General features: G+C 43.5%; 1 protein-coding gene across 4 annotated transcripts in view; it reads left to right on the top strand.

Moving 5' to 3' along the window:
- abcc10 (ATP-binding cassette, sub-family C (CFTR/MRP), member 10) overlaps nucleotides 1-20,244 on the top strand; it is a 102,045-nt gene extending 81,801 nt beyond the window's left edge. For all 4 annotated transcript variants that reach the window (XM_073056216.1, XM_073056215.1, XM_073056214.1 and 1 more), the window contains exons 18-22: nucleotides 10,284-10,537; nucleotides 15,088-15,233; nucleotides 15,319-15,416; nucleotides 18,163-18,275; nucleotides 19,084-20,244. In XM_073056216.1, the coding sequence (XP_072912317.1) occupies nucleotides 10,284-10,537; nucleotides 15,088-15,233; nucleotides 15,319-15,416; nucleotides 18,163-18,275; nucleotides 19,084-19,219 (747 nt within the window). In that variant the 3' untranslated portion in view covers nucleotides 19,220-20,244. The remainder of the gene's footprint in view (nucleotides 1-10,283; nucleotides 10,538-15,087; nucleotides 15,234-15,318; nucleotides 15,417-18,162; nucleotides 18,276-19,083) is intronic.
- Nucleotides 20,245-25,612: the final 5,368 nt, after the last annotated feature.

The following is a 25,612-nucleotide window of genomic DNA, read 5'->3' as shown; positions in this document are numbered from 1 at the left end:
ATGAACTATGGATTTGTATTTTCCTTTGTTCAATTAAGCTTCCCACTGCCCTGCCGTTCGTAGTGTAAGTCCTATGCCGGTGTGCTTTTCCAAAGTGTATTATTTCACACTTGTCTGTATTGAAATCAATTTGCCATTCTGTGCCTGACTTATCAAACCAATCAAGATCCCCCTGCAATCTACAATAACCTTCTTTGCTGTCAACAACACCTCCCAATTTCAAGTTTTCGCAAATTTACTGATCAAGTCTTGTGTATTTGTGTCCAAATCATTTATCTAAATAATGAATAACAGAATTTGCTGCACTGAACCCTGTAGCACCCCACTCGTCAGTGGCCTCCATTCTGAGAAACAGCCTTCAACCACCACCCTCTAGTTTCCTTCATCTGAGCCAATGTTGGTTCCATCCAATGAGCCTTCCTTAAATCAAATTCAAATACAAGTTTATTGTCATTTCAACCAGACACATGTATACCCCCAAATGAAACAATGTTCCTTCAGACCAGGGGGCAGAACACAGTGCATACAACTGACACACAACACAAAGAGTAACATTATCAAACAAATAATAAGGTACATTTGTTTTACAGGTTAAGAAGTAAACAGTGTAACGCTACTGGCGCTTCATACGTGATGAGACTTGGGTGGTGGCAGGGAGTTTAGTAGTTGCATGGCCTGTGGGAAGAAGGTGGTTCCCATCCTAATAGTCCCTGTCCTAATGCTACAGTACGTCTGCCTGACAGTTACTGGACCGATGGGATGGATCACTGACAGTGCAAAGGGCCCTGCATGCACAGTGCTCTTGATAAGTATCCCAGAGGTGTGGAAGAGAGACCCTGATGATCCTCTCAGCCCTCCTCACAATCCTTTGGAAGGTAGTGCATTCAGGTGCCTTACAATGATGTACCTGGTCAGGACACTCTCAATGGTGCTCCTGCAGAAGTTAGTTAGATTGTGCGTCTCTTCAGGAACTGGAGACACTGCTAAGGAGTTGGTTTTGAGGGACCAGATATGGTCGTACGTAATGTGCACACCCAGAAACTCTCTCCATGAAGGAACTGTGCAGTGAGTGCAGTGAGGAATGACCTGTCTGCACCTTCCTAAAGTCCACAGTCATCTCTTTGGTCTTGTCCACATTGTGCCTCAAGTTGTTGTGTTTGCACCATTCTACCAGCCGCTCTACCTCCTCTCTGTACGCTGTCTCATAGTCGTTGCTGATAAGACCAACTACTTGTGTCATCTGCAAACTTAATGATTTGGTTGGAACTGGATCCAGCAGTACAGACATACATCAGCAATGTGAATAGCAGCAGGCTGAGCACACAGCCCTGGGAGAGAGCTGCTGCTCAGTGTGATGGAGCTGGAGGTGTTACTGCCAACACTGACTGACTGGCCTTTTATCAACAAGACCAAGGTCCAATACAGAGAGAGATGTTGAGACCCAACGAGGACAGATTCCATCGAGGGAAACACTGTGACCTAACTGATGAAGGCCAGTGTGCCAAACACCATCTACACCACCCTGTCTGGCTGCGTCACCATTTTCAGGGAACTATGTACTTGTACCCCTAGATTCACTTGATCTCAGCTGCCTTAACTTGACATGTACCTCGTTCTTCCTTATCAGAGCCTTAGTCTCCTTCATCGATCAGGGTTCCCTAATCCTGCTAGTCTCGTCCTTCACTCTAAATGGAACATGGTGCCTTGAACTTTCCCTGTCTCACTCTCCTGTTATATAATGAAGTAGATCTTTTTCAGGTTGGAAGGACTAGGGCACACAAGGAACATTACTTTCCACTCAACTATTTAAAGTCTTCATGAATTAGACGCAAAAGACTGAAAAAGGTGGAAAAGTGAGCTGTGATGATGATACAAAACTGTAAAGGGATATGGAAAGGTTTGGTGAGGATAAACTGTAAAGGGATATGGAAAGGTGAGGAGAGGATAAACTGTAAAGGGATATGGAAAGGTTTGGTGAGGTTAAACTGTAAAGGGATATGGAAAGGTGAGGTGAGGATAAACTGTAAAGGGATATGGAAAGGTTTGGTGAGGATAAACTGCAAAGGGATATGGAAAGGTGAGGTGAGGATAAACTGTAAAGGGATATGGAAAGGTTTGGTGAGGATAAACTGTAAAGGGATATGGAAAGGTGAGGAGAGGATAAACTGTAAAGGGATATGGAAAGGTTTGGTGAGGTTAAACTGTAAAGGGATATGGAAAGGTGAGGTGAGGATAAACTGTAAAGGGATATGGAAAGGTTTGGTGAGGATAAACTGCAAAGGGATATGGAAAGGTGAGGAGAGGATAAACTGTAAAGGGATATGGAAAGGTGAGGTGAGGATAAACTGTAAAGGGATATGGAAAGGTTTGGTGAGGATAAACTGTAAAGGGATATGGAAAGGTGAGGTGAGGATAAACTAAAGGGATATGGAAAGGTGAGGAGAGGATAAACTGTAAAGGGATATGGAAAGGTGAGGCGAGGATAAACTGTAAAGGGATATGGAAAGGTTTGGTGAGGATAAACTGTAAAGGGATATGGAAAGGTTTGGTGAGGATAAACTGTAAAGGGATATGGAAAGGTGAGGTGAGGATAAACTGTAAAGGGATATGGAAAGGTGAGGTGAGGTTAAACTGTAAAGGGATATGGAAAGGTGAGGTGAGGATAAACTGTAAAGGGATATGGAAAGGTTTGGTGAGGATAAACTGTAAAGGGATATGGAAAGGTGAGGTGAGGATAAACTGTAAAGGGATATGGAAAGGTTTGGTGAGGATAAACTGCAAAGGGATATGGAAAGGTGAGGAGAGGATAAACTGTAAAGGGATATGGAAAGGTGAGGTGAGGATAAACTGTAAAGGGATATGGAAAGGTTTGGTGAGGATAAACTGTAAAGGGATATGGAAAGGTGAGGTGAGGATAAACTAAAGGGATATGGAAAGGTGAGGAGAGGATAAACTGTAAAGGGATATGGAAAGGTGAGGCGAGGATAAACTGTAAAGGGATATGGAAAGGTTTGGTGAGGATAAACTGTAAAGGGATATGGAAAGGTTTGGTGAGGATAAACTGTAAAGGGATATGGAAAGGTGAGGTGAGGATAAACTGTAAAGGGATATGGAAAGGTGAGGTGAGGTTAAACTGTAAAGGGATATGGAAAGGTGAGGTGAGGATAAACTAAAGGGATATGGAAAGGTTTGGTGAGGATAAACTGCAAAGGGATATGGAAAGGTGAGGTGAGGTTAAACTGTAAAGGGATATGGAGAGGTGAGGATAAACTGTAAAGGGATATGGAAAGGTGAGGAGAGGATAAACTGTAAAGGGATATGGAAAGGTGAGGTGAGGATAAACTGTAAAGGGATATGGAAAGGTTTGGTGAGGATTAACTGCAAAGGGATATGGAAAGGTGAGGAGAGGATAAACTAAAGGGATATGGAAAGGTGAGGAGAGGATAAACTGTAAAGGGATATGGAGAGGTGAGGATAAACTGTAAAGGGATATGGAAAGGTGAGGTTAAACTGTAAAGGGCTATGGAAAGGTGAGGTGAGGTTAAACTGTAAAGGGATATGGAAAGGTTTGCTGAGGATAAACTGTAAAGGGATATGGAAAGGTGAGGAGAGGATAAACTGTAAAGGGATATGGAAAGGTTTGCTGAGGATAAACTGTAAAGGGATATGGAAAGGTGAGGCGAGGATAAACTGTAAAGGGATATGGAAAGGTTTGGTGAGGTTAAACTGTAAAGGGATATGGAAAGGTGAGGCGAGGATAAACTGTAAAGGGATGTGGAAAGGTTTGGTGAGGATAAACTGTAAAGGGATATGGAAAGGTTTGGTGAGGTTAAACTGTAAAGGGATATGGAAAGGTGAGGTGAGGATAAACTGTAAAGGGATATGGAAAGGTTTGGTGAGGATAAACTGCAAAGGGATATGGAAAGGTGAGGTGAGGATAAACTGTAAAGGGATATGGAAAGGTTTGGTGAGGATAAACTGTAAAGGGATATGGAAAGGTGAGGAGAGGATAAACTGTAAAGGGATATGGAAAGGTTTGGTGAGGTTAAACTGTAAAGGGATATGGAAAGGTGAGGTGAGGATAAACTGTAAAGGGATATGGAAAGGTTTGGTGAGGATAAACTGCAAAGGGATATGGAAAGGTGAGGAGAGGATAAACTGTAAAGGGATATGGAAAGGTGAGGTGAGGATAAACTGTAAAGGGATATGGAAAGGTTTGGTGAGGATAAACTGTAAAGGGATATGGAAAGGTTTGGTGAGGATAAACTGTAAAGGGATATGGAAAGGTGAGGTGAGGATAAACTGTAAAGGGATATGGAAAGGTGAGGTGAGGTTAAACTGTAAAGGGATATGGAAAGGTGAGGTGAGGATAAACTGTAAAGGGATATGGAAAGGTTTGGTGAGGATAAACTGTAAAGGGATATGGAAAGGTGAGGTGAGGATAAACTGTAAAGGGATATGGAAAGGTTTGGTGAGGATAAACTGCAAAGGGATATGGAAAGGTGAGGAGAGGATAAACTGTAAAGGGATATGGAAAGGTGAGGTGAGGATAAACTGTAAAGGGATATGGAAAGGTTTGGTGAGGATAAACTGTAAAGGGATATGGAAAGGTGAGGTGAGGATAAACTAAAGGGATATGGAAAGGTGAGGAGAGGATAAACTGTAAAGGGATATGGAAAGGTGAGGCGAGGATAAACTGTAAAGGGATATGGAAAGGTTTGGTGAGGATAAACTGTAAAGGGATATGGAAAGGTTTGGTGAGGATAAACTGTAAAGGGATATGGAAAGGTGAGGTGAGGATAAACTGTAAAGGGATATGGAAAGGTGAGGTGAGGTTAAACTGTAAAGGGATATGGAAAGGTGAGGTGAGGATAAACTAAAGGGATATGGAAAGGTTTGGTGAGGATAAACTGCAAAGGGATATGGAAAGGTGAGGTGAGGTTAAACTGTAAAGGGATATGGAGAGGTGAGGATAAACTGTAAAGGGATATGGAAAGGTGAGGAGAGGATAAACTGTAAAGGGATATGGAAAGGTGAGGTGAGGATAAACTGTAAAGGGATATGGAAAGGTTTGGTGAGGATTAACTGCAAAGGGATATGGAAAGGTGAGGAGAGGATAAACTAAAGGGATATGGAAAGGTGAGGAGAGGATAAACTGTAAAGGGATATGGAGAGGTGAGGATAAACTGTAAAGGGATATGGAAAGGTGAGGTTAAACTGTAAAGGGCTATGGAAAGGTTTGGTGAGGATAAACTGTAAAGGGATATGGAAAGGTGAGGTGAGGATAAACTGTAAAGGGATGTGGAAAGGTGAGGTGAGGTTAAACTGTAAAGGGATATGGAAAGGTTTGCTGAGGATAAACTGTAAAGGGATATGGAAAGGTGAGGAGAGGATAAACTGTAAAGGGATATGGAAAGGTTTGCTGAGGATAAACTGTAAAGGGATATGGAAAGGTGAGGCGAGGATAAACTGTAAAGGGATATGGAAAGGTTTGGTGAGGTTAAACTGTAAAGGGATATGGAAAGGTGAGGCGAGGATAAACTGTAAAGGGATATGGAAAGGTTTGGTGAGGTTAAACTGTAAAGGGATATGGAAAGGTGAGGTGAGGATAAACTGTAAAGGGATATGGAAAGGTTTGGTGAGGATAAACTGCAAAGGGATATGGAAAGGTGAGGAGAGGATAAACTGTAAAGGGATATGGAAAGGTGAGTTGAGGATAAACTGTAAAGGGATATGGAAAGGTTTGGTGAGGATAAACTGCAAAGGGATATGGAAAGGTGAGGAGAGGATAAACTGTAAAGGGATATGGAAAGGTGAGGCGAGGATAAACTGTAAAGGGATATGGAAAGGTGAGGAGAGGATAAACTGTAAAGGGATATGGAAAGGTGAGGTGAGGATAAACTGTAAAGGGATATGGAAAGGTGAGGAGAGGATAAACTGTAAAGGGATATGGAAAGGTGAGGTGAGGATAAACTGTAAAGGGATATGGAAAGGTTTGGTGAGGATAAACTGCAAAGGGATATGGAAAGGTGAGGAGAGGATAAACTGTAAAGGGATATGGAAAGGTGAGGCGAGGATAAACTGTAAAGGGATATGGAAAGGTTTGCTGAGGATAAACTGTAAAGGGATATGGAAAGGTGAGGCGAGGATAAACTGTAAAGGGATATGGAAAGGTTTGGTGAGGTTAAACTGTAAAGGGATATGGAAAGGTGAGGTGAGGATAAACTGTAAAGGGATATGGAAAGGTTTGGTGAGGATAAACTGCAAAGGGATATGGAAAGGTGAGGAGAGGATAAACTGTAAAGGGATATGGAAAGGTGAGGTGAGGATAAACTGTAAAGGGATATGGAAAGGTTTGGTGAGGATAAACTGTAAAGGGATATGGAAAGGTGAGGTGAGGATAAACTGTAAAGGGATATGGAAAGGTGAGGTGAGGATAAACTGTAAAGGGATATGGAAAGGTGAGGAGAGGATAAACTGTAAAGGGATATGGAAAGGTGAGGTGAGGATAAACTGTAAAGGGATATGGAAAGGTTTGGTGAGGATAAACTAAAGGGATATGGAAAGGTGAGGAGAGGATAAACTGTAAAGGGATATGGAAAGGTGAGGTGAGGATAAACTGTAAAGGGATATGGAAAGGTGAGGAGAGGATAAACTGTAAAGGGATATGGAAAGGTGAGGTGAGGATAAACTGTAAAGGGATATGGAAAGGTTTGGTGAGGATAAACTAAAGGGATATGGAAAGGTGAGGAGAGGATAAACTGTAAAGGGATATGGAAAGGTGAGGCGAGGATAAACTGTAAAGGGATATGGAAAGGTTTGGTGAGGATAAACTGTAAAGGGATATGGAAAGGTTTGGTGAGGATAAACTGTAAAGGGATATGGAAAGGTGAGGTGAGGTTAAACTGTAAAGGGATATGGAAAGGTGAGGTGAGGATAAACTGTAAAGGGATATGGAAAGGTGAGGTGAGGTTAAACTGTAAAGGGATATGGAAAGGTTTGGTGAGGATAAACTGCAAAGGGATATGGAAAGGTGAGGTGAGGTTAAACTGTAAAGGGATATGGAGAGGTGAGGATAAACTGTAAAGGGATATGGAAAGGTGAGGTTAAACTGTAAAGGGCTATGGAAAGGTTTGGTGAGGATAAACTGTAAAGGGATATGGAAAGGTGAGGTGAGGATAAACTGTAAAGGGATATGGACAGGTGAGGTGAGGATAAACTAAAGGGATATGGAAAGGTGAGGAGAGGATAAACTGTAAAGGGATATGGAAAGGTGAGGCGAGGATAAACTGTAAAGGGATATGGAAAGGTTTGGTGAGGATAAACTGTAAAGGGATATGGAAAGGTTTGGTGAGGATAAACTGTAAAGGGATATGGAAAGGTGAGGTTAAACTGTAAAGGGCTATGGAAAGGTGAGGTTAAACTGTAAAGGGCTATGGAAAGGTTTGGTGAGGATAAACTGTAAAGGGATATGGAAAGGTGAGGTGAGGATAAACTGTAAAGGGATGTGGAAAGGTGAGGTGAGGTTAAACTGTAAAGGGATATGGAAAGGTTTGGTGAGGATAAACTGTAAAGGGATATGGAAAGGTGAGGTGAGGATAAACTGTAAAGGGATATGGAAAGGTGAGGTGAGGATAAACTGTAAAGGGATGTGGAAAGGTTTGGTGAGGATAAACTGTAAAGGGATATGGAAAGGTTTGGTGAGGATAAACTGTAAAGGGATATGGAAAGGTGAGGAGAGGATAAACTGTAAAGGGATATGGAAAGGTGAGGTGAGGATAAACTGTAAAGGGATATGGAAAGGTGAGGAGAGGATAAACTGTAAAGGGATATGGAAAGGTTTGGTGAGGATAAACTGTAAAGGGATATGGAAAGGTTTGGTGAGGATAAACTGTAAAGGGATATGGAAAGGTTTGGTGAGGATAAACTGTAAAGGGATATGGAAAGGTGAGGTGAGGATAAACTGTAAAGGGATATGGAAAGGTGAGGTGAGGATAAACTGTAAAGGGATATGGAAAGGTTTGGTGAGGATAAACTGTAAAGGGATATGGAAAGGTGAGGTGAGGATAAACTGTAAAGGGATATGGAAAGGTGAGGTGAGGATAAACTGTAAAGGGATATGGAAAGGTGAGGTGAGGTTAAACTGTAAAGGGATGTGGAAAGGTTTGGTGAGGATGAACTATAAAGGGATGTGGAAAGGTTTGGTGAGGATAAACTGTAAAGGGATATGGAAAGGTGAGGAGAGGATAAACTGTAAAGGGATATGGAAAGGTTTGGTGAGGATAAACTGTAAAGGGATATGGAAAGGTTTGGTGAGGATAAACTGTAAAGGGATATGGAAAGGTGAGGTGAGGATAAACTGTAAAGGGATATGGAAAGGTGAGGTGAGGATAAACTGTAAAGGGATATGGAAAGGTTTGGTGAGGATAAACTGTAAAGGGATATGGAAAGGTGAGGTGAGGATAAACTGTAAAGGGATATGGAAAGGTGAGGTGAGGATAAACTGTAAAGGGATATGGAAAGGTGAGGTGAGGTTAAACTGTAAAGGGATGTGGAAAGGTTTGGTGAGGATGAACTATAAAGGGATGTGGAAAGGTTTGGTGAGGATAAACTGTAAAGGGATATGGAAAGGTGAGGAGAGGATAAACTGTAAAGGGATATGGAAAGGTTTGGTGAGGATAAACTGTAAAGGGATATGGAAAGGTTTGGTGAGGATAAACTGTAAAGGGATATGGAAAGGTGAGGTGAGGATAAACTGTAAAGGGATATGGAAAGGTGAGGAGAGGATAAACTGTAAAGGGATATGGAAAGGTTTGGTGAGGATAAACTGTAAAGGGATATGGAAAGGTTTGGTGAGGATAAACTGTAAAGGGATATGGAAAGGTTTGGTGAGGATAAACTGTAAAGGGATATGGAAAGGTGAGGAGAGGATAAACTGTAAAGGGATATGGAAAGGTTTGGTGAGGATAAACTGTAAAGGGATATGGAAAGGTGAGGAGAGGATAAACTGTAAAGGGATATGGAAAGGTTTGGTGAGGATAAACTGTAAAGGGATATGGAAAGGTTTGGTGAGGATAAACTGTAAAGGGATATGGAAAGGTTTGGTGAGGATAAACTGTAAAGGGATATGGAAAGGTTTGGTGAGGATAAACTGTAAAGGGATATGGAAAGGTTTGGTGAGGATAAACTGTAAAGGGATATGGAAAGGTGAGGAGAGGATAAACTGTAAAGGGATATGGAAAGGTTTGGTGAGGATAAACTGTAAAGGGATATGGAAAGGTTTGGTGAGGATAAACTGTAAAGGGATATGGAAAGGTGAGGTGAGGATAAACTGTAAAGGGATATGGAAAGGTGAGGTGAGGATAAACTGTAAAGGGATATGGAAAGGTTTGGTGAGGATAAACTGCAAAGGGAGTATAAAAACAACATAAGAAACATTTGGAGCTCATTTGGGTCCTTGTACCCGCTCCACAGTTTAGGAAAATTATGGATAGAGCCCAGATAATGTGAGAAAGTCTGAGGTTGTTCCTTTTGATCAGAAAACCATTTTCTCTGTTAAATGATTATCAGAGGTTTTACAGAAAGAGACCCTGGTTTGTGTGCTGTTTATTATATAAGACAAGTTAACACTGAAATACAACAACAATTGGTAAGATAGATATGTGTAATAGTTGGAGTATAAATAGTAAATTTTACTGTTATCAAATGTGCCAAATGTGATCAGACCTAAAATCGTGTGTTCCACTTTGTTTCCATTCCCATCCACATATATATTGGTAGCAAAGGGTGGAATGATTTCATACCATACACTATCCAAATGTGCCTTCCACTATGTCGATGTCCCTTCTCTCATCCCACCTAGTACCTTACTGTAAATTCCCATACCAACATCAGGGGGTACAAGTCATCTCTCTCTGGATGGTAGAGATGGTACAATGTTTCTTAGGCTCTTTCAGAGGCTAGAACTGCTTATCACCTTCACTCTGTACACTGGAATGGTCACCAACCCTGTGTAAAAATCTTCCATTGCATTTCACAACATCCTTGTGAAATCCTTATAGAATGTAGATTACCTCTAGGTTTTCCTCTGCCCATTGACAGATCAATAATTCTACATCCTAGGACATTTTATTGTCAAGAGTAACATTTATCTTCTGTCTTCCAGAATTCTTTGTTAGTGCCCACTGCACTCAGCTGAAAGACCACTGAGGCGTAAGGCACTTTGAGAGATTTTTTCTGTGAATAAGTTGTTGAAAATGTTACCTGTATATTTTTGTGTTCAGGTTTCTTCTACATGGCCACAGCATGGTATGATTTTATTCCAAGATGTAGTCCTTGTGTATCGGCCTGGACTACCTACTGTGCTCAATGGAATTAACATCAGGATTAATCCTGGTGAGAAAGTTGGGATTGTGGGACGGACAGGCTCAGGAAAGTCCTCTCTCTTCCTGGCATTATTTCGGATGGTGGAATTGACGGAGGGTCAGATTTTTATTGACAGTGTTGACACACGAACTGTTAGTTTGTCAGAACTTCGGTAAGTAGTTTCTCTGTTTGCCCTGTACATTTCTGTTGGAGGGGTGCTGGTCATTTGGACAAGTACACTGCAGTGGGTTTGATGGTGGGCATGGATCTGGGAGAGTTGATACAGAGGTTTGAAGACATTTTATGCTGGCTGGATGTCAGTGACTGCTGCTGTTTGCGATAGATAGAAATGACTTGGAGCGGTAGCCCAGTGGCATAGCAGCTAGTGTAACACTATGACAGTGCCAGCGATCATGGTTCAATTCTGCTGCTGTCTCTAAGGAGCTGGTACATGCTCCCCGTGACCGTGGGGTTTCCTCCGGCTGTTCCGATTTCCTCCCACATTCCAAGGTGTACTGGTTAACAGGTTAGTTGGTCACATGGGTGCAATTAGTCAGCATGGGCTTGTTGGGCTGGAAGGGACTGTTACTGTTTTGTATCTAAATAAAATAAAATAGAAAAAAAATAGATGAATGGGTTAGTAAGCTTGCAGATGTCACAAAGATTCATAGCATTGTGGATAGTGAAAAAGTTCGCCAAAGGATGCAGCAAAAGATAGTTACAGATATGGGCAGAGAAATGGCAAATAGAGTTTAATTCCGGCAAGTGTTGTACTTTGAGAGATCAAGTGTAAACTGAAAGTACACAGTTAATGTCAGTATCCTTAACAGTATGGATATGCAGGAAGTTTTTGGGCCCAATCCATAACCCCAAAAAGTGGCTGCAGCAGTTGATCATGTGGTTAAGAAGGCATATGGCACGTTTACCTTTATTATCAAGACATTGCAGCCAAGAGGTAGTGTTGTACCTTTGTAAAACTCCATTTAGGCCACATCTGGAGCATTGCACTCAGTTCTGGCCCTCCTGTGACAGAAAGGGTGTGGAGGTTTTGGAGATGGTGCAGAAGTAGTTTACCAGTCTTTCAGAGTGGAGGACAGGTATTATAAAGGGAGGTTAGACATTCTAGAGTTGTTTATACTGGAGTGTAAAAGCTGAGGGGAACATGATAAAAGTTCATCTAGTTATGAGAGACGTAGAGTAGACAGCCAGAGTCTTTTTATTGGATTGAAATGTCAAGTATTGGAGGCCTTGCATTTAAGATGAGAGGCTGAAGTCTTTTTTTTAAACACAGAGTTGTGGTACTGGAATGTGCTACCAGGGATGGTACTGGAGTCAGATACAATAGGGGCATTTAAGAGGCTCTCAGATAGGCACATGAATGTACAGAGAATGGAAGGTATGGGTATAAAAAAGGAATAGTGTAATTAGGCATCATTAGTTTAATTAGTTTGCCTCAATATTCAAGATTGTTTAATGTAATTTCCAGTACACATTTGTGAAGAAAAATGAAAAAAATGATGCAGCACAAAAAATCATAGTAAGATAAAAGCAATAATAATAAGAAGACACAATAAGTGTAAAGCAACACACAAAATGCTGGAGGAACTCAGCAGGTCAGGCAGCATCAATGGAAATAAATAAACAGTCGACGTTTCGACCGAGACTGTCCTTCAGGACTGGAAAGGAAGGGGAGAGACACCAGAATAAAAAGGTGGGGGGGGGAAGGAGGGTATCTGGAAGGTGATGGGTGAAACCAGATGGTGGAAAGGTAAAGGGCTGGAGAGGAAAGAATCTGATAGAGTAGAGTAGGTCATAGGAGAAAGGGAAGGAGGAGGGGACCAATGTGGAGGTGATAGGCAGGCGAGAAGAGGCCAGAGTAGGGAATAGAAGAAGAGGGGAGGGTGAGGGAGTATCTGTACTGGAAGGAGAAATTGATATTCATGGCATCAGGTTGTAGGCTATCCAGATGGAAGATAAGGTGTTGCTGTTCCCCCCCTAAGGGTGGCATCATTGTGGCACAAGAGGAGGCCAGGAACCAACATGTTGGAATGGGAATGGAAATCAGGATTAAAATGTGTGACGGATGATACCCCAATTTATGACGGGTCTCACCATTGTAGAGGAGGCTGCATTGGGAGCACCGGGCACAATAGATAACCTCAGCAGATTTGCAGTTGAAGTTTTGTCTCAACTGGAAGCATGAACATAAGTACATTAAGATAGCTTGTATCTTATGTATTTGTCCATAAAGTGACGCTAGGCACAGGAGTGTCTGTACATAAGGTAACTGACAGGAAATGATAAAGTAGTGGTGGTTAGAGCTGTGGATGGGCTGGTTAGTAGGTAGAGGTTTTGATCAGCCTTACTGTTTGGGGAAGGTAACTTTTTGAATCTGGCGGTCCTGGCGTGGATGATACATAACCTCCTCTTTGTTGGGCGTGGGACAGTTCATGAGTTGGGTGGGTGGGACCCTTCATAATGTTACTGGGCCTTTTCCCACACCTTTCTGTATATGATGTCCTTGCTGATGGATTGGCTGGTTCAGGTGTTTCACTGGGCATTCTTCCTGTCCACTGCAGTGCAGATTCCATACCATGTAGTGATGCAGTTTGTTAGGATGCCCTCTACTGCTCATCCATAGAATGACATGAGTATTGATGTGCATGGCCCGGCTCTCTTCAGCCTCCTCTGAACGTAGAGGCATTGGTGAGCTTTCCTGACTGTGTGGGATGTGTTCTGGAACCATGAGAGGTTGTGCAAGATGTTCACTGCTGTACCATCGATGTGAAGAGGGGTGTGAGTTCTCCCGAAATCGATAACCAGCTCCCTTGTTTTGTTGACATTATTTGCCTGACACCAGGTCTCGTCCTTTCTGCTCCCCTCTGTGGACCATCTCATTGTTGTTGGTAGTGAGCCACTGTTGTATCATTGGCGAACTTGACGATGTGATTACTCGGGAGTTTGGCCGTGCAGTGACGTGTGAGCAGAGTGTACAGAAGTGGGCTCAGCACACAGTCCTGGGGGGCACCCAGGTTTGTGTATCCTGGCTATCTGACTATGCTGAGCCAAAGGGACTGTACCTGTTCTATGTAATCTGGAGATCTGAGATCTACCCCATGCCAGTCAATAATGTGAAGTTTTAAATGCGTAATTTTCTCAAGACAATGCCACACAACCACCAGTTTGTTCTTTGGGGTGGGGGAATCTGTCAATTTCACTTACCGGTCAGTATGTCTTTGGACTGTGAGAGGAAACTGGAGCACCCAGAGGAAACCCACATGGTCACGGGGAGAATGTACAAACTCCTTACAGGCAGCAGCGGGAATTGAACCTGTGTTGTCTGTACTGTAAAGCAATGTGGTGACCACTGTGCTACCACGTACCTGGCCTCTGTATGACTCATCCGTACCAATGTGAGAATCAACTCTCCTTGGGAATTGCCCTGAAGGTTACTCAGTTGAAGAGAATTCTGGATGAGCAACCAATGATTGTCAGGTCAGCGATGAATGTATAAAACTGGAAGGTGCTGTTATCCTTTTCTCAGATCTTTTGCCTCCACCGCATCTGTTCCCAGAACGCAGCTTTCCGATCCAGGACATCAGAGGTGTCCTCCTTCAAAGAGCAGAGTTCCCCTCCCTGTACTGTTGATGCTGACCTCAACCCTATCTCTTCCATTTCCCAAGCATCCACACTCACCCCATTATCCCTCTGCCTTAACAGTTCTTACCTACCACGCCATCAGTCTTCGCATTCAACACATCATCCTCCACAACTTCTGCCATTTCCAAAGGGATCACACAACTAAACATATCTTTACCTCCTCCTCCCTTGTCCATTCGATTCCTCCGCCCCACTAATCTTCCTATTGGTACTTAATCCTGCAAGCACCTGCCTATGCACTTCCTCCCTCACCTCTATTGAGGGCCCCAATCAGTCCTTCCAGGTGAGGCATTTCTTACCTGCAAAACTGCTGGGGACATCTCCTGTGTCTGCTGCTCCTGATACGGCCTCCCCTGCATTGGTAAGACCCATCGTAAACTGGGGGACTGCTTCATCGAACACCTCTGCTCCATTCTCCACAAGTGGAACTTCCCAGGGGCCAAACATTTTCATTCCAATTTCCATTCCAACATGTCAGTCCATGGCGTCCTCTTGTGCCAAGATGAGGCCACCCTCAGGGTGGAGGAGTAACACCTTATATCCTGTCTCAGTAGCTTCCAACCTGATGGCATGAATATCGATTTCTCCTTCCAGTAAAAAATCCCCCCCTTCCTCTATTCTCCACTCTGACCTTTTACCTCTTCTCACCTACTTATCACTTCCTCCTGGATGCCCTCCTCCCTCCCCTTCTCCTATGATCCACTCTCCTCTCCTGTCAGATTCCTTCTTCTCCAGCCTTGAACCTTTTCCACCTTCCTGGCTTCACCGATCACCTGTCTCCTTCTTGTTCTGGTGTTTTCCTGCTTCCTTCTCAGTCCTGAAGAAGGGTCTCAGCCTGTTTATTCATTTCCATAGATGCTGCCTGACTTGCTGAGTTCCTCCAGCATTTTGTGTGAGTTGCTATGGATTTCTAGCATCTGCAATTTTTCTTACGTTAATGATTTGCTGCTATCCTGTGCCCCTTTGTACTGGAATCAGCAAAGTCTAGGTTCTTCCTCATGAGGGGAGCCAAATTTGTGACTTTACTGCACACTCATTTCTGGCATTCTGTCTCTTTTCAAGATCAAGGATGGCTGTTATCCCCCAGGATCCATTTCTGTTCAGTGGCACAGTGCGAGAGAACCTGGACCCACTGACCCACCACACAGATCAGGAGCTCTGGGATGTGCTTTATCAGTGTCACCTGCATGAGGTCATCCACAAAATGGGTAAGTGTAGGCCCGGTTGTGAGAACATAGCCCACTCCTTTAGATGATGCTTAAAGATTGCCTCATTGTTCTGTCTCCATATCAGGAGGACTAAATGCAGAGCTGGGTGAGAGAGGGAAAAATTTGTCCATCGGACAGAAGCAACTGATATGCCTGGCGAGGGCTGTTCTCACAAAAAGTAAGGTACTGTGACTGGGAGTGAGAGGTCACTTCCTTACCTACAGTTCTACTTTCTGCTGGCTATCGTCACTCCATCTTCGACTATAGTTTTGAATTACATGTAATTGCAGGCTGCAGATGTATGGCTGATTTGGGATAAACACAGGTGGATTAATGTCTTGACAGAGGCATCTAGAGTCCTGTGCCACAGCATGGCACCAGACATCAGAATTCCCCCCAACATGTGACACCAGAAGCTTGAGAGAATAGCTCTGAACATGAGCAAAGCCATGAGAAACCGAAAACCCCTGGTTAATCTCTGTTATGCTTCTTATTAAAATACAACAGTCATTTTCAGGCGTCTGACATCTCAAATGTGACCAAACAGTCCTAACAATCTCCTCCCTTGCCTCCCATACTCTGAGATACATCTTAACAGGTCCCAGTGGTTTATCCTCCTTTGTTTGACACATGAATGTGCAGAGAAGGGAGGGATGAGATTGATTGGGAGTCATTAGTTTTCTTTGTTCAGTACAACACTGTAGACCAAAGGACAATCCTGTGCTATACTGTTCTATGTTACTGCCTCCTAAGTTATCTAATATCTCCAAAAGCAGTGTCCATCTTCTTCATGATTATAGATGAGAAGTATTATTTTTAGACTTTGCCCACATCCTTACACAAGCTGCTTCTTTGGTCCCCATTGGGTCCTATTTCTTCCCTATTAATACTCTTGCCCTTAATATACTTATGGAATGCTCCAGGATGTTCCTTAATTTTGTGATACCTTGTGCTCCCTCTTTGTCCTCCTAATTTCTTTTTCAAGTACTGTGTTCTTCCAATGACTGCACTCATCAGTGTGTAGAAGGATAAGAGGTGATCTTATTGAAACGTGAATGATTGAGAGCATATCATGGATCCTGTACCATCCTGGAGCTGGTATCACGTAAGACCATAAGATATAGGAGCAGAATTAGGCCATTTGGCCCATCGAGTCTGCTCCACCTTTTTATCAAAGCTGATCCATTTCCCCTCTCAGCCCTTCATGACCTGACTAATCTAGAATATCAGCCTCTGCCTTAAGTATACCCAATCACTTGGCCTCCACAGCTGCCTGTGGCAACAAATTCCACAGTTTCAGCACTCTGGCTAATGAAATTCTTCCTCATCTCCATTCTAAAGACACACCTCTCTATTCTGAGGCTGTGTACTCTGCTCTTAGATTCCCCCACCACAGGAAACATCCTCTCCACATCCACTCTATCAAGGCCTTTCACCATTCAAAAGGTTTCAATGAGCTCACCCCTCGTTCTTCTGAATTCCAGTGAATAGGGGCCCAGAGCCATCAAACATTCATCATATGACAAGCCATTCAAACCTGGAATCATTTTCATGAATCCTTTCCAATGTTAGCACATCCTTTCTTAGATAAGGGACCCAAAACTGTTCACAGTACTCCAAGTGAGGTATGAATCTTCAGTGGTGTAATGACAAGCACATTATCCTGATTTCAACACTGAATGCTCACAGGAGCCACACAGTAACAATAGGCTGTGGTAAAGATATTACATCAGTTGTGTGCATCATCCATGGGTCAGGAAGCATGTTGGGCAGGTGGAGGTGGGCAGAATCCATGACTAAAGGGAGTAGTTTCTCTTGCCACAGTTCATTCCTATCGTGTATACTGTGCTCTATCTCTATTTGCTGTTTGCTGATTTAAACGTCTCATGGCACCCTATGGGTTACCACTTGCTTCTCTGCAGCTCAGTGAGTATTCAGAAGGATTGGGTCAGTAGTTCAGAAAAATCCAAAGTGCTTTCTAGCAAACCTTAGCAACAGAAAATGCTTTAGGTTATTGCATTGTCTGATTGCCATTTTAACTTAGTGCACTGCCTTGATCCAATAACCCTTAATGCCTTTGCCTAAGAGCGATCTATAAGTGCTTCCCACCACTTCTCCAGCCTCACATTTTGGGAAGTAGCTTCCAGGTGTCAGTTGTTCTGAATGTGAAGGAGTGTTGCCTGACTTCATTCGACCAGACTTGTTCGGTCTACTTTATGGTTCTGCCCTCTTCTTCTGGTCCCACGTTACAGCGAGTAGTTCATTGGTTCCATCACATTCTTTAGTCACCTCATTTAGATCATCCCTTCATCTTCTATATGCTTGGAGATGCAAACTTGATCCATGCAAAATGAAGACACAAGAAATTACTGATGCATAATGTTGATCCATGCAACTCAAGATCATAATCTAACTCTCAGTACACCTGGGGAACATGTTTTGTAGCTGCTCCATGTCATTATTGAATTAGTAGAAAGAGGGCATTCAGCCCATTAAGTTAATGCCCATTCTAGTCAGACTGCTTTTTCCTCTGACTGTCAAAATATTATCCCCTGTGTGATTTCCCAGGTTCATCATAAAAGCCATGATTGATTCTGTCTTCACTGTCCTTGTATTTGTGTCCCAGTTGCTAACTAATCTTAAAATTGTCAATTTTTTTAAACTAAAAATATTTAATCTATGTTCCTTAACCTTTGAAATTCTGTACTAATGTTGACAGCTTTTTTACCCATCATGTTCTTGTGCACCTTATTAAATCTCTCTGCTTCTCTAGCTTCATCAGTCTAACCTCACATTGAAATCTCACACCCAGAACCATACCAGTAAATCTCGTCATCCTGCCTGCAATCTCTCAGGACCTTTTCTAACAGTCCATTTGTGCACCCACACCTTGTACCAGTATTCTGAAGTACTCCGCTTTGTTGTGCAGATTCTATGCATTGATGAAGCAACAGCCAGTGTGGACCAGAAAACAGATCAGCTGCTACAGGAGATGATACGCAAGAAGTTTGCAGAGAAAACTGTATTAACAATAGCCCACAGGTACTTACTGTCACAGGCACGAAGAAAAGAATAAGAGCAGAACAAACTGAAAAGCTTGAGGTGCGGGTGGGGGGAAGATATGGGAACAAAAAGGGAAGTTGGATCTGGCTAACTGTGGGCAGGAAGGGGCCTTGTGCCCTCTCTAGCCACCCATGGAACTGAAATAATTGTTCAACTCTGGAAGCACTGAAAGAGAGGGTGGAGGAGATATTTCATATTCAAAATTACTTTTAATTAATGATAAATGTTAATAATATTTCAACACCTGTCAGTTTTCTGTGACTATGACCAGTACGGTAATTGTGGAACGGGCAGGAACCTTCTCCCAACCTCCGCCAGTGCTGCTCTAGAGATGGTTTCCTCATAAGCACACAATGTCTTATCTTTTCATGGGGTCATGCTGGACCAAGTGTCATCATTGGTCTTTTGCTGCTGGTTTAGGGCAACAAGTGGTCTTCAGTTATCTCCCACTTTCTGAACCACTGAAGGAAGCAAAGTTCAATATCTTCCAAGCCTCGATGTTTTTAACAAGCATTGATCACACAACTGTGAAGGTTCAGTTACTTCTAAAACATTACTTTTTTGGAAGGTTGCCAAATTCCAAAGGCCTTTAAGCTTGCAAGTTTGGAATCTATGTGGATGAAGCCAGTATGACATCTAACATCTTCCTGGCTGTCACATGTGGCAACCTCTTGGGAAGTATCTCCCAGCCTCGATGAGCACCAGCAGTGTAGACTGGCACTTGCTATTCTTTCTCCTGTGGTGTCTGATAATTGTGTAATTTCTCCTTTGGTTCCATTTCTCTCAGGATTAACACAATAATGGATTCAAACCGGGTCTTGGTGATGGACGCTGGCACGGTAAAGGAGTTTGACTCACCTGATGTGCTTTCTGAGGACCGAGATTCCTATTTCTACCATCTCATACACAGTAATGAGCTGTAGTGGAGGGGCTCTGTCCCCTAGTTAACATAGCCACTGCAGACTCAGGCCTTAGCTCTGTCAAGTTGATAGCACAACACACACAGAGCTGAGGATTTGGGTTAGGGAACCAGGAAGCTAAAGGCACCTTCTGCATTTTAAACAGTAAAGGACAGAGTTTAAAATATATTGCAGATGGTGAGAATAATGTTGAAGGTGTGTGATAGTTAGCCTTATTTAGGCTGGAAACCATAATCCACCTGAGGAGAAGACTCTTCTGTAACCTTCCATTCATTCTGGTCACAAATGACCAGCCTACCACCCTCTCCTCCAGACCCCACATTTCCTGTTTCTACAAAATCTGCAGTCCAGATGAAGTATCTTGGCCCGAAACGTCGACTGTTTACTCTTTTCCATAGATGCGGCCTGGCCTAAGTTCCTCCAGAGTTTTCTGTGTTGCTTGAATTTCCTGTTTATGTTCATTTCCTGTGCCTCCAACCTGACACCCTCCCACTGAATTACCGCTCACTCTCCCTCACTGTTGTAACATCCCCTCATGACTCACTTCCTGTTTCTCCCTCTGCCAGAGTCACCATTCATTCTAACTCACATGACCCCTCATGTACCTCTCCTCAGGTTCTGCATGATATCCCATTCATTCCTTCCCCTCACATTTATCTGCCCATCCCTTATAGAGTTGACTTTCATTATTCCCTTCCATCTTGCTGATTTTCCCACCAACTTCCCTCCTTGACTTGCTCTTCAGTGCCCACCATTCACTGCAGTTGCTCAGTGATATAATCTTCCTGGTAATTACTGACACAAAGGAGAGCTGAGTGGGTTATTACCTACTTCAGTACATTGGCCATGCTTCTGTGTTCTCCTGGATCTCTGTCCTATGACTTGTTTGTTATTGTACTGTCATTTGTTAATGGAAAGTATTTGGATGAACCTCTGATTGCTGCTCAGCTTGTACAGGCTGCCGAGGTGCCTTCCCTGAATGAATCAATCATGTGACCTGTACTGTATAAATAAATTCCAGACCCACACCGGCTCTTTGCTTGTCTGCTTTTAAAGTGAATTCCACGTATTGAGTTCTGCTGCAGGTTAAGGTTCTGACAAGCATCGCCGCATCCTTAGACTGTGGAGGGAATTGGATTGGTAATGATCTTCTCTCCACTCCATGTTTGTGATCAGCTGAGGAATAATCCCACCACCAGGGAAGTTACATGGCGTGAGACTTCCCTTTTCAAAGAAGTCTGTTCTTTTCCTTTTATTGGAACACCACCTTCAGCAAGATATGTTGGGCAAACCTGATTTTCATTTGTAGAATGGCATTTACTCTATTATCGGCAGGTGTTGATGAAAACTTTCCTGTCAAATATTGAACTGGAAGTCTTTGCAATGAAGGGGGTTTCTGGTGCCTCCTGTGGATCATCTGGTCACAGAACACAGCGCTGCCTGGCCCGCATTCAGGTGGCCTCGGTTCTTCGGCATTTCAAGAAATAAAAGCGAGTAGCGGCAAGAGTGGGAGTGGGAGTGCAGGAGTGGGAGAAAGTTGCCAAAGATTTGCATTCTGTTATGGTCGCCCCATTCTATTAAGGATGTAGAAGCTTTGGAGAGGTTTACCAGGATGATGCCTGGATTAGAGGGCGTGTGCTATAAGACGAGGTTGGACAACTCTCTCTGGAGCAGTAGAGACTGAAGGAGACCTGACTGAAGTCTATAAAATTATGAGAAACATAGAACAGAAGGCCAGTATCTTTTTTTTATTCCCTGAGTTGAAATATCTAATACTAGAGGTCATGAACTGAAAACAAGAGGGGGAAAGTTCAAAGGAGATGTGCTGGGCAAGTATTTTTACACAGGGAGTGAGGGGTGGCAGGAAATGTTGCTAGGAGTGGTGGTGAAGTTAGGTGCAATAGGACATTTAAGAGGCCCTTACATTGGCACATTAATGTGCAGAGAATGCAGAGATATGGACACTGTGCCGGCAAAAGGGACTCATTCAGTTAGCCATTTAATTATTAGTTTAACAAGTCTGGCACCACATTGTGGGCCTCACAAATGTGAGGTATTGCACTCCGGAAGGACAAACCAAGGTAGAACATACAAGGTAAATGGTAGGACACTGAGAAGTGCAGTAGAACAGAGGGATCTGGGCTAAAAGTGGCGTCACGGGTAGATAGGGTCATAAAGAGAGCTTTTGGTACATTGGCCTTTATAAATCAAAGTATTGAGTATAAGAGTTGCAATGTTATGGTGAGGTTGTATAAGGCATTAGTGAGGCCAAATTTGGAGTATTGTGTGCAGTTTTGGTCACCGAATTACAGGAAGGATATTAATAAGGTTGAAAGAATGCAGAGAAGGTTTACAAGGATGTTGCCGGGACTTGAGAATCTGAGTTACAGAGAAAGGTTGAATAGGTTAGGACTTTATTCTCTGGAGTGTAGAAGAATGAGGGGAGATTTGATAGAGGTGTATAAAATTATGATGGGTATAGATAGAGTGAATGCAAGCAGGCTTTTTCCACTGAGGTTAGGGGAGGAAAAAAAAAGGACATGGGTTAAGGGTGAAGGGGAAAAAGTTTAAAGGGAACATGGGGGGGGGGCTCCTTCACACAGAGAGTGGTGGGAGTGTAGAATGAGCTGCCAGATGAAGTAGTAAATGAGGGCTTACTTTTAACATTTAAGAAAATCTTGGACAGGTACATGGATAAGAGGTGTATGGAGGGATATGGTCCAGTAGTAGACAGGGTCTTGTGGGTGGTGAGGGGTGCCTGGTCATTTATGACAGCAGTATTTTTCCTTTTTACCTATTTTTACAGATGGTTCTGAAGATCCAGTTAGTAACCAGGTGGGTCAGTTATATTTATCCCCTGCTCTAACATTGAGCTGGGGAGAAGGCTGACCGATGGGTTGCCACCTATATAACAGAATTTAGGGCCATTAAGTCAGAGGTAGGTACAGTATTATAATTAATATGGGAAGTATGAAGCCAAATCTTGTATTAGATTGGCTGGGATTAATAAATGGCAGAAATTGTCAGATAGGAGTGGGACAGGATGGGGATAGGGAAGTGGTGTTACAATTTGGTTCCATCAGTCCAGAGGAGGTGCTCTTTGGGAAGGAATGGGAGGGAAGATGGATGGTTGGCATGATTGAGGTTTGGACACACGGGTTTGCACTTATTGGTAAGCATGGGAATGGGTGGTGTGATCCCAGAGACAGTGGAACATGTGATCATGGTGTGCCACAGATATTCATTGGAACGTGGGAGGCTGATCAGGCAATTATTGGATAGATTTGGTGTGCATAGTTTGTAGGATATTCTGGCACTTGAGAGGCAGGGACGGTTAAGTCATGTCGGGCCCTGGTAAAGTTTTTAATTAAAACAGGTTTGGGAGATAGAATCTGATCCCTGTCAAAGCTCCCTTCATACTCCATTACAGTAGGTGGCGGTAATGTGCCTTCATGATATGTGCAAGCTGCTATTAGCACAAAGGAAGAAGAGAATTAAACTGGGTGAAGATTAAAAATTGACCAGGAAAACACTGGCTATAATTAAATAATGATCAGTGATATACCATGCCCCAATTAATCCCAAACTCTAAATTATATTTAAATAATTAGATGGATGGCTGTTGTAAAGCCACTTGCAGAAAGACATGAATATGCAAATACACTGTGTGAACATGGTTTGCTGTGTGTGTGTGTGGGGGGGGGGGGGTTGTCACAACTCCAGAGACCCAGGTTGAAGCTTGACTCTGCTGTCTGTGTGAAGTTTGCACATTCTTTCTGTGGCCACATGGGTTTCCCCTGGGTACGCTGGTTCCCTTCCCAGAGAGATGCAGGTTGATAAAATCATTGGGAACTGTAAATTACCCACAGTGTGCAGGCGACTCTGGGTGGAGTTGAGAAGAAAATGAGATTATTGTAAATGTGTGTTTGATGGTCAGTGTAGACGCAGGGTTGGAGGACTGTTTGTGTGTTGAATGTCACTATCTCCATGATGCAATGATTGTACTGAGTGATCTCACGATACCTGCGGAGTTCAAGCAAGATGGAAAAATGATCAATGAGCCAGTTACTGACCACAGAAAGAATGGAGACATGGGGGGGATGGGGGGGATGGAGGCATGCACCTCCCCAAATCTTCCCTGAGCAAGTATGCAGGAGCAGGAGGAAATGTGCATGATTACCGAGGTGCACTCTCCTTTTGTTCACTGCACTACCAGTCTTCGATTGTTGTTAACACTATTAAATGCTTTATGTAATCTTGATTGTTGTCACATGGTATTGGTGGTATAAACACAAAGACAGCTCAAACTACAAGTGCAAAACCTTTCTTACCATTGCAATCACGCACTAAATGTCTTGGAGGTAGCAAACCAAAGACGGGATCTGAACGACTCCATCTTGAAGCAGCAAGGAAGACTGAAGCACCTAGCTGAAGGCGTTTGGACCCTGTCAACAGTCAGAGGCTGCTCGGAGAATGGTGTTCGGCAATCACTCCCAATGGAGACTACTGCTCAGACCAGGCTGAGTCCTGAGTCAGGGAAGGACTGTTCAATGTTCTCAGATTTCTGTGATTGGACTGTATATTGATCTCCTTCAGTTTTTCAGTGTTTTCATTTTCGTGGCCAATTGGCGGGTAGGTGATCTGTAAGTTCTTTGTGTGTGGGGGGTGGTTTTGATGCTACTGTTGCTGTTTTTTTGTGACTGAGGGGGTTGATCACTTTTTTTCTGCAGGGGAGGGGTTGGGGATATGTTATTGTCTGCAGGGAGGGGCTCGGGTAAAGTTATTGCTGCTGTTTTTTCTGTGGGTGGGTTAGGGGTTGTTATTGCTGTTTTTTCTGCAGGGTGGGGTCAGGGACAGTTATTGTTTGCAGGGAGGGGCTCGGGGAAAGTTATTGCTGCTGTTTTTATTCTGTGGGGAGGGGTCAGGGACAGTTATTGTCTGCAGGGAGGGGCTCGGGGAAAGTTATTGCTGCTGCTTTTTCTGTGGGTGGGTTAGGGGTTGTTATTGCTGTTTTTTCTGCAGGGTGGGGTCAGGGACAGTTATTGTCCGCAGGGAGGGCTCGGGGAAAGTTATTGCTGCTGCTTTTTATTCTGTGGGGAGGGGTCAGGGACAGCTATTGTCTGCAGGGAGGGGCTCGGGGAAAGTTATTGCTGCTGTTTTTTCTGTGGGTGGGTTAGGGGTTGTTACTGCTGTTTTTTTCTGCAGGGAGGGGTCGGGGACTGTTATTGTTGCTGGTCTTTTTCTGTGGCGGAGGGGTCGGGGATTGTTATTGTCGCAGGTCTTTTTTGCAGGGAGAGGATGGAGGATTCTGGGGTCTGCGAGTTTTGTTTTTTTTACTTTTTTATTGCTGTCTGGAGAAGACAAATATCAAAGTTGTATTGTACATGCATACTTTGACAATAAAATGAACCTTGAACCTAGCAGTCACTCCGTGATGACTGGAAGACAATGTGTAGCTAGAGCTAATCAGGAATGAAGCCATTCCACAGGAATCAGACACTACTTTGTCCATGTGTCTCGCACTGGTCAAGCTACATCCGGTGGTAATACCCAGCTGTGGTTGCCTCCTCTGGGTGATGTGGCTTCCCTTTTGACTTCTCCACACATCAAAGTCATGGAATGATTTCTAACTCAAACCATTTCTGCCACTCAGAAATCTTGGTTTTATTATACTTCCTGACACCACTTCCTGCATCCCCATCAACTTAAGGCTGGCATGCAGCATTCAAATCCCATCTTTCCATATTTCCTTCCACAAACCTGGACTACATAATTCCATCTTTCTATTTGCTGATTCACCTAGTCTATTTCTGTTCAGTAGCAAAGCAAAATAGAAGACCTTTCCAGTGGGGAAAAAAGAGAATAAACTGCTCTAAGAGATCATTGGCACGTGAGAAGACCTAATCCCTGCGATGCCCTGGATTGGTCTGGTGTGCCTGTGTCTCACTGCTGTTCAGTTCTCCTACTCCAGTGGTCCCCAACCACTGGGCCACAAAGCATGTGTTACCAGGCCACGAGGAAACAATATGATTCAGTGATATGGAACGATATGAGTCAGCTGCACCTTTCCTCATTCCCACTGTTGAACTTGAACACACGCGAGGTCATCAGTTGCCTAAATGTAGTGATACCCTTGCGCCAGGGATCAGTGGTTGGCCTCAGGTAGCAAGAAGTGCCGTTGGCACCGGCCTGGAGCGCGGACAGATCGGCACTGCCTCTAAACCTGTTTAGCACACCAAATGTTTGTGAGGAACCAGGTGCTAGAATATTCACAGACAACCTAATTGGGGCTCAGGGTTTCATAAGTAGCAGAGCAGCTACCTCACTGTGATCTACTTAAAGTCATCCCTCGAGCCAAGCTTTTGTCGGCCAATAGATCCTATCTACCTACAGGGG

This window comes from Hemitrygon akajei, chromosome 9 (assembly GCF_048418815.1).
Source record: "Hemitrygon akajei chromosome 9, sHemAka1.3, whole genome shotgun sequence".
NCBI classification, from domain to species: domain Eukaryota; kingdom Metazoa; phylum Chordata; class Chondrichthyes; order Myliobatiformes; family Dasyatidae; genus Hemitrygon; species Hemitrygon akajei.
This window is presented reverse-complemented; position numbering and strand designations above follow the sequence as displayed.